Source organism: Brassica oleracea, unplaced genomic scaffold (genome assembly GCF_000695525.1).
Source record: "Brassica oleracea var. oleracea cultivar TO1000 unplaced genomic scaffold, BOL UnpScaffold00581, whole genome shotgun sequence".
In the NCBI taxonomy this organism is placed as follows: Eukaryota; Viridiplantae; Streptophyta; class Magnoliopsida; order Brassicales; family Brassicaceae; genus Brassica; species Brassica oleracea.
Window position 1 is genome coordinate 18,716 of NW_013617424.1, and position 8,626 is coordinate 27,341.

Here is an 8,626-nt window from a genome sequence, read left to right on the forward strand (position 1 = left end):
AAAAAAAAAAAAAAAAAGATTCGGGCCAGTTTCAAATCATAAGTCCATCTCTCTTTATCTTAATAACTAGGAGTTTGCACGGATATTTTTTTTTGTTTTACAATTTTAATTATTTTTCTATTACGGTTTTATTTGAATATATATATATATATATTTACATATATACATTAGAGTTTATCATAAAAAAATTTAAACTATTTTTATTAATTTTTTCTGTCTAGTAAATTATAAATGTTAGAACTCATAGTTTGTAGTGTGTTTTTATTCCAAATTATAGGTTATATGAGTTAGAAATTAATTAAACCTAAGTTTTTATAAAAAATAATTTTATTTTCCATTAGTTAACTTTTTACGTAAAATAATTGTTATATTTTGTATTGATTTAATTTTAATGAATTTAAAAATAATTTGGTTTCCAATTTATTTATCATCTGTCTCAAAGAAACGTATACATCAATGTATAAAGGGAAATTTGTCAAAAATGACTCAAAACTTAATTTGAAATGCAAAAGTATACCCCAAATTGAATCAAATGCAAACTAACCCAAAATGTTAGTGAAATTACGACCAACTTTTTATGACCAAAAAAAAAATTCTATGCACTTTTACGAATATAACTCTGTGAAGTCTTCTATGTCGTTAGTAAAGTCTTCTCTGAGCAGACTATCCAGAATTTTTCTATAAGAAGACTTCTTCGAAAGTGTTCACATGTAATATATCTTAAAAATAATTTATAAATTTTATAAAAATTGTTTTGATGGGAAAAAAATTGAAATAATGTAATTATAAATATTTCTAAATGATGTAAATTTATATTTACTAAAATTGATTTTTTTCAGCATAGATGAGTGAATGTAGATTGAGTCTTGATGGTCTTTGGTTTAAGGTTTGATACAATATGTTATAATATTATTGTATTTTAGTGTTAAATTTTGGAATCTTAACTTTTTGAAAAAAAAAAAAGTTGACATATATGTGTTTAGTTTTGTGTATATTAAACACTTTATAAGTTGATTTAAGGACAATTTTCTCAAATAGCTCTTTTTAATTTTTTGTCACAAAAATAGTCATCGAAGAAGAAAATGACCAAAATAGCCCTTTTTATTTTGAAAATTTTAATATTTTTTTTTATTTTTTTTAATTTGAAACCATATCCCTAAAACCCCACTCTTAACTCTAAACCCTTAACTCTAAACCCTAAGTCTAGACTAGTTAACCCTAGACCCTTTAATAAAACTTTTTCTGGTCATTTTCTTCATTGAGAGCTATTTTTGTGAAGATAAACTAAAAATGGCTATCATAGAAAATTTCTCTTGATTTTAAGTTTAATGAATTTTTTTTGCTATTTTAATTAGTTGTTTGATTATAGGGCTGTGAAGACTTTTCATGAAGTTTTCTAATATATAATGCACTTGAAGACTTCATGGAAGACTTCACAAGAAAGTCTATCTTCTCATGCTTAAATTTTGTTAGAATTTAGGTTTCCGCCTAATGATTAACTTAGAAATTTAGATGACAAAAAAAAAAGAAAAAGATTAACTTAGAAATTTAGGTTTTCCGCCTAAAGTAAAATCTTCTAGAAATCTCCAAGGAAATCTTCCAAGGGAAGTATTCTCATTTATTTTTATAAAATATATTTTCATAGGAAAAAAAATCCAAATCATATAATTACTGAAATTTGTAAATGCTATAAATTTTGAATTACTAAAATTGAATTGTTGTCAACATAGGTGAATGAATGTAGATTGAGTCATGATAATCTTTGGTTTAAGGATAGGTAACATATGTTATAGTATTATTTGTATTTTTAGGGTTAGATTTAGGAATCTTAATTTAATAAAACAATTAAATTTGATTTATATGTGTTTAGTTTTTTGAATGTTAAATACTTTATAAATTGATTTTAAGTTTAATGAAGTGTTTTTTGCTATTTAGTTAGTTACTAGGATAACAACTGTGCCATGTGCAAGGTGAAATATTTATTAAACAACTTATATTTTCATATTGTAAAATGTGATGATTTCCGAATACATGTGTTCTTGTTGTCAAATATATTTGGTATTTATGTTTTTCTCAATATAGAATAACTAACTAACTATAAATATTTGGTACACATAGAAAAAGTATAGAAGCTAAAATCAAAAAATTAAAATGTTATATCATTTACACTCCTATTTGTAAATGAAAGTTAAAAAAATCGGTGGAAGCATTAACTTGGTGGAAAAGTTTCTTATTTATTAAAAAACCTGGTATAAAAATAATTAATTTAAACTTACCAAAAGAGTTTGATTCTAAAATTACGTATCACGAAAATTTGATTCAGATTTTAGGATTTTTATTGTCGATAATAATACCGACATTTTACGATTGATTCTCCTTCGGCTCAACTGAAATTAAAAAGAACATTTAAGCGACCTCAATTATAGATAATCCGAAATAAGTAGTTGTTTTCTAATTAAACATATTGTATTGACAAATTTAAGAATTATATATGATCAAATTGTTCTTATATGTATACAATTTTTGATTGTTTATATAATCATCTATATGTTGGACCGATAAATTTGGATATTTTCTTTTACTAACTTATCAGTAAATAAAATTTATATATTTTCAATTTTGAAGTTACACTAATTTTTATAATATCAGATTATTTACTTTCTTTTTGTGAACATAAGATGAAAAATTAAAATATTAAAAATACAATTACAAATTGGATTAAGCTTATAATTTGAAGTATAGTTTGGTTATGGGCCACATTAAGACAATATAAAAAATTTCGCCTCATTTTTATTATACTTGAGGCCTAAATATAGAATGATGATATTATTATTTGTTTGCAAACGATACTTTGTACATGATGAAAGTTAGGTTAACGTGATATATATCTTTAACTAATACGAAAGGTCATTATTAATGTTTTCCTAGACTACGAAAAAAAATTAGGCATGTGCCAAAGCTTTTTTTAATCTTCAATATAAATTTCATAATTTAAGTTCTAAAAAATTGTGTTATTTGATATATAAGTTCGTTTGGTAATAACAAAAAAAAAACTTAATTTATGTATTATTTTTTATAAAAAAAAAATTGTAGGCTAGGAATGCCTGAGAACCGAACAATATTTATTTCTTAATTAACAAAACCATTTTGAATAGCTGCGTCTCTTCTCTATTTTTTTTTATCAAAGTGTCTCTTTTCCATTAATAAAAAAACACTTAAAATAATCTTTATTTTACGATGTATAGCAAAATCACGCAATACTTAATATATAGCAAACTTTGATTTAAATTGTTGTCCAAATAATACGAATTAAAAGTATATCTTACACTTTAAAAAAGTTATTATGTTGAATCACAATATAAATCAACTTTGAGCTATTTAAAGAAAGTATCATTTAATGAGATCGCCGAGTATTAAGTTTATCATATCATATACATTTATGTTTGGATTAATATAAGTTTTACTAGCAATTAAATTTTGGACTTGATAATTTTTCAATTGATTCTTATGATGTCACATAAACCTGATTGTCATCATAATTAAATGATACCTAAGCAAAAGTTTTTTTTAATTAATACAAACTCAAGATTACAACTTTTTAAATATTTGATTTAAGGTTTAGAAAACTTTCAAAGTTTTCTATTTTCAGCTGAAATTTTAGTAAAATTTAGGTTTTCAGCATAATCATTAGTGTATAAATTTATTTTCGCCTATCAGAATGTTTGAATTTGAGTTCACCGTCTCCTCGTCTCGACTCTTCAAAATCTTATTCATCAAATGAGAGCTGATCCCGAACCTTCTTGAATTGGATGTTCGAATCTTGAACCAAAGCTCTCAATTGCATGTTCGTCTGGTGTTGAGCTTTGGTATGGCTCTGGAGATATTCTAGACATTCTGCAACGTCAGTGGCTGATTCTGATGAAAACCACCAGCTGATTGCGATCCTTTTTGCATGTCGACTTTGTCTTCTCTTCTCGTACAAGCCCTCATGGCATTTTAGTTTCAAGCCTCTTATTTGAAATATGAATTTGAAGATAACTTGAAAAGAGTGTGTTTTGTTAGAGGATGAAATGTGATGTATATGGCCTTTGGTGTGTAAAGTGAGCAAATATTTGTGCAGGTCTCTCACATGGTTAACCCGATGAAGTTGAAAACACAAAAGTGACATTCAACGCTAACCTCAGCTCCGACATTCAACAAGCCATAAAACAAATGAGAAAGTGTAAATCTTTGCCGCAGACTCTAAAATCAAAAAGGTAACAATGAATCCATGTTTTTCCTATGTAGACAAACAATGATAGTCCAATGAGATGGAGTATCATATACATACAAGCTCTTGTATAGTCTAATGAATAACAAAAGTATGCTTTACAGGATCAACGGTGCCAAACCGAGAACTAGTCCAATGAAAAAACCAGGCAGCTTCTTCTCGGCTTTGCCAAAAAAGAGTCCTTGAGCATAGTTTCCCACATTGAAGTTTCCTGTATATCAAAGTAGAGAAAAAGTTGATGTCACTGGGTTGTGTAAGGATGAAAAGTTGAAAGGGTGTATCATGGTGAAAACCTCTAGTGAAAGAGTTGCTGCAGCCACCACGAAGAGTGTTCCTGATATCTCTCGGTGTAGCACGATTGTAAAACACGAAATCAGACATGACGTTGTTAATGCATTCAAGCACGAGTTCCGTCTCTGCGGCACAAGGGCCGTTGCAGAACCTGTCTGTTTCCTCAGGTGGAACCTTGAATTCACCTCCTTGGTTTAGTCTGAACGCCTCATTGCACCCTCTATAGAGCTGCAAATATGGAGACAAGTAATAATTCTTGTCAAATAAAGTTGCCTCTTCTTTTATGGTGGTCTTATCGATCATACTTACGAGGTTATTGTTGAAACAGAACGCTGCTCTCTGAACCAAAATCCCTGCGCCCCCAATGACACCGCCACCTTGCGCACAAACTGCATCAACAATCACAAAAGAATGAAAATCTTAAAATAAACTTGATAAGTGAACAAAATGAATCTAAGACTAATATGATGCACCTGAATGTCTCTGAGTAAGAAAGAGCAACACTGCATAGCTTAACCAAAGTCTTATTGTATCCATGGCGAATATAGAGAGATTTTGATAGTTTGGGGCGGTCTTGTTTAGGTTGATTAGTGCACACAATATATAAAGTGAAAGTACATACAAAAAGGTTGGTGGTCTAACATGGGAATAATGCTTGAATAAAAACGCAAGCTGTTGACAAAAATGTGGACGGAGACACTGAACAAGTTTGGAAATGCAAGTCACCAAACTTATATTAAAAACAAGAAAACTACAAAAACCCAAAAAGGAGAAAGAGTGTTATGACATCATCATAGACGAATCTTTTATCTCAAGAAAAGACAGATGTTCATGGGTTTGGTTTGATTATATGAGAAAGACAAGGCACGATGATGTCTTTTAGTTGATGTACTGAGAGAGCCATTTGAATCCCTCGCCGTAGCCCATTTTGCGGACAATGCTGCACATGAAGACTTCGAGGGGGCGAACACCAGAATCTCCTCCAGCTGTCGTCACTTTGCCCTTACCGGTGGTGAAGTTGGTGAGACCCAAGTGATACCTAAGCTCATCTTCGGAGGCTGCATAAGGGATATCAATCTTGTTTCCGAGAATCAGAAACGGGACAGTTGCAAGGGCTTCATCCGAGAGAAGAGCGTCTAGCTCTCTTTTTGACTCTGAAAATCTCTCCTTGTCATAAGCATCCACGAGGTAGACAACTGCATCAACCTTTAGACCGAACAAAGAAAGAGTTTATATCAGCAAAGAGAATACCATGTTACCCAAAAATAAGTCCACGCCAACAAATCCTACTTGCTCAATGTCTTTAAAATATTTTCAATATCATATAAAAAAAGAAGAGCAATCTGACGACAATACAATCTTTCTACGCAACCTTGGCATAGTAATCTTTCCAAACTCTTCGAGCAATCTGATGGCCACCTAAATCAAAAGCCTTGAACTTGATTTTGCCAATGCTAAGTTCCTCAGAGGTTGGATGTTGTGTCGGCTGGTGCTGAACTAATCTCTGTCATTACCAAATCACATATCACCAAATCTCAGATTCATATAGACGAACATTCAATCTTCCAGAAAAAAAAAAGGAATCGAATAATAGAAAAGACAAACCTCGTCTTTGAGCATGTGAAGTAGCGTGGTTTTTCCAGCATTGTCGAGGCCGAGAAACAAGATCTTCGCCTCTTTCTGCCATAACCCTAACGATGCTAAGATTCCGTAGAACCAATCGAACAAAAACATTGTCTCCTTCTCCTTCCTCCTAGCTGATCTTCGCCTCTTTCGTATAAATTCCTAAATATGACCCAAAAAAATAAGAAAATTCGGAAACAGATCTCTTGAGCCGGTGATCGAACTGGCATGATGACATGGCGTGCTTTGAGTGGATGCCTATTTTTTTTACTTCAAACTGCTATTCTATAACCAAATTTAACGTGGTCTCGAAAACATAAACAAAACAGAACAACCAATGCAGTACATGTCCCTATAAAAAGATCTTGCTATCTTAACTATAGAATCAGACGATATATTTGTGTGAAGGAGTGAGATTCTTCGCCGCTGGTTTCGTGCTCCCAATAGCTGTGTTATTTCCATAGAATTTATCCATGTCCATTCATAACCACTGAAGAATGCATCATGTGTCCGTGATCCATCTATCATACATCTCTCAGCATTTGCTACATGTTCAGAATTTTGTATAACTTCTAGTTCTTTATGTTTGTCATTTGCGTCAAACCAAGCATGGTATTCTGGCTCAGCATGTCTGACAGTTTCCAATAGGTCCATGTCTATCTCTCTGAATAATTTATCTTTTCTCGATTTCCAAATGTACCATATAGTCCAAGGATATTAGCCTTTATCCAATTTAGGGTCTTCTATATCGTTCTTCTGCCAAAAAAACATAATCTATGTTTGTATAGTGGCTTGCACTGGGGAACCTCTCTAGTGGAGTTGGTGTTGACGCATGTGCCTATATCTGTAGAGCTGGGGACATTCAAAGATAGCATGGTTTATAGTTTCCGTCCTCTGCTCCACATCAAGGGCAATGGTTGTCGCATCGTGGATCGCATGTGACGATGTGTTAGGTTGCTTTTCACTGCTAATTGTCCAAAAATTGTTTGCCAAGCTTATAGCTACCAAGCAAAGGCTTGAAGTTTAGTAATACTTGGCTCTACCTGAGAGTCGACCATCTCCCTGTTGTGAACGTTTCTGTCCACCAAGTATCATAACTTAACAGTGTACATGCCATTCTTAATATAGCTCCAACAATACCCATCCCGATGATATCCTTGGCTTATGGCCAAAGATTGAATAAATGGGATATCCTCAGGACTGACATAGTTTTCAAGCATCTCTGAGTCCCATCTTTTGGGGTTCCCTATCATTAAATCTCATACTGATATCATTGGGTGGATCAACGGTGCTATTGGTCTAGCTGGTCTTGCTGGTATAGTTGGTTATCAAAGGTCTTCTCAAACTCTAATCTCATTCCCAGAGTGTACATTTTGTCTGATTCACAACAATATTAATGGCTTTGCTGCCATTATACTCGTCCATATGAGGGCATGTCTGCTTTGTTTAGCGCAAGGACGTACTACATCTGAAGTATTTTCCCCTTAAGACTCTAGCCACTAAGAAATCTGGGAACTGTACTAATCGCCATAATTGTTTGTCTAGTAAGGAAATACTGAATTCATCGATCATCTTGAATACCATCCCTCCCTCTTCTCTTGATTTGCATAGTTTTTCCCATTTTCCCCAATGTATTCCTCTTTTAGGTAGATTTGAACTCCACTACATTTGTGCAATGGTACTAGCTAAATTTTCACATGTCTTTAGCAGTAGTTGCATAGTCGACATTACGTAAGTAGGTAGAGCCAATAGGATGGACTTTATCAGCACTTCCTTTTCTCCTTTTGTTAGCTATCGACCTGTCCATCCATTAACCCGATTTTGCAACCTCTCCTTCAGAAAAGCAAACAACTTCATTTTTGATCCACTAATGTCTTCAGGGATACCAAGATAAGTCTCCATTCCCCCCTCATTTGTTATTCCCGTTGATGTTTAGACAGCCTTCTTCACATTTCCAAGTATCTTCTTTTACTAAAGAGTGAGGATGATTTCTCATAGTTAATGCATTGTCTAGAAGCTTTCCGATAAGTCTTAAGAACTTTCATGATTTCATCACATTCACGGGGCTCCGCATTACAGAAGAACATGCTATCATCAGCGAAGAGAAGGTGTGATACCGGAGGGCTACCGCGTGAGACGTGCATCCCCGTTATCTTACATTGATTCTCTGCGTGATTGAGAAGGCTAATGAGTGCTTCCGTGCATAAGATAAGTATGAACGGAGACAAAGGATCTCTTTGATGCAATCCCCTTTGTGGGGCTATGTTTCCTCTATGTTGGTCGTTGAACATGACATGATAATTCACCGACGTGCTGCACCGCATTATCCATTCAATCCATAAGGTTGAGAATCACATTTTAGTCATTACCGCATTGATAAAGTCCCATTGTAGCCGATCATAGGCTTTACTCATGTATGTCTTTATTGTCATCCTCATATTT

The 8,626-nt window shown here is 32.8% G+C and overlaps 2 protein-coding genes across 2 annotated transcripts; both read right to left on the minus strand.

The window, feature by feature from the left end:
- Positions 1-4,213: 4,213 nt before the first annotated feature.
- LOC106319737 lies at positions 4,214-5,121 on the minus strand. The gene is made up of 4 exons (XM_013758123.1): positions 5,035-5,121; positions 4,871-4,950; positions 4,564-4,789; positions 4,214-4,481 (listed from the first exon to the last, which is right to left on the minus strand). Exons 1-4 carry the CDS (start codon positions 5,096-5,098, stop codon positions 4,369-4,371), a joined length of 483 nt encoding a protein of 160 aa, XP_013613577.1. The 5' UTR covers positions 5,099-5,121; the 3' UTR covers positions 4,214-4,368.
- A 154-nt stretch (positions 5,122-5,275) lies between these two features.
- LOC106319736 (GTP-binding protein SAR1B) lies at positions 5,276-6,371 on the minus strand. The gene is made up of 3 exons (XM_013758122.1): positions 6,167-6,371; positions 5,934-6,065; positions 5,276-5,767 (listed from the first exon to the last, which is right to left on the minus strand). The coding sequence occupies exons 1-3, from the start codon at positions 6,293-6,295 to the stop codon at positions 5,441-5,443; spliced, it is 588 nt and encodes a 195-aa protein (XP_013613576.1). The 5' UTR covers positions 6,296-6,371; the 3' UTR covers positions 5,276-5,440.
- Between the last annotated feature and the right edge of the window lie 2,255 nt (positions 6,372-8,626).

Coding starts and splice junctions, on each gene's coding strand:
- LOC106319737 (XM_013758123.1), bottom strand. CDS start 5,098: ATGGATACAATAAGACTTTGGTTAAGCTATGCAGTGTTGCTCTTTCTT. Junction 4,951..5,034: donor TCTTACTCAGAGACATTCAG/GTGCATCATATT, acceptor TTGTTGATGCAG/TTTGTGCGCAAGGTGGCGGT. Junction 4,790..4,870: donor TCTGTTTCAACAATAACCTC/GTAAGTATGATC, acceptor CCATATTTGCAG/CTCTATAGAGGGTGCAATGA.
- LOC106319736 (XM_013758122.1), bottom strand. CDS start 6,295: ATGTTTTTGTTCGATTGGTTCTACGGAATCTTAGCATCGTTAGGGTTA. Junction 6,066..6,166: donor TTCACATGCTCAAAGACGAG/GTTTGTCTTTTC, acceptor TGGTAATGACAG/AGATTAGTTCAGCACCAGCC. Junction 5,768..5,933: donor GGAAAGATTACTATGCCAAG/GTTGCGTAGAAA, acceptor TTCGGTCTAAAG/GTTGATGCAGTTGTCTACCT.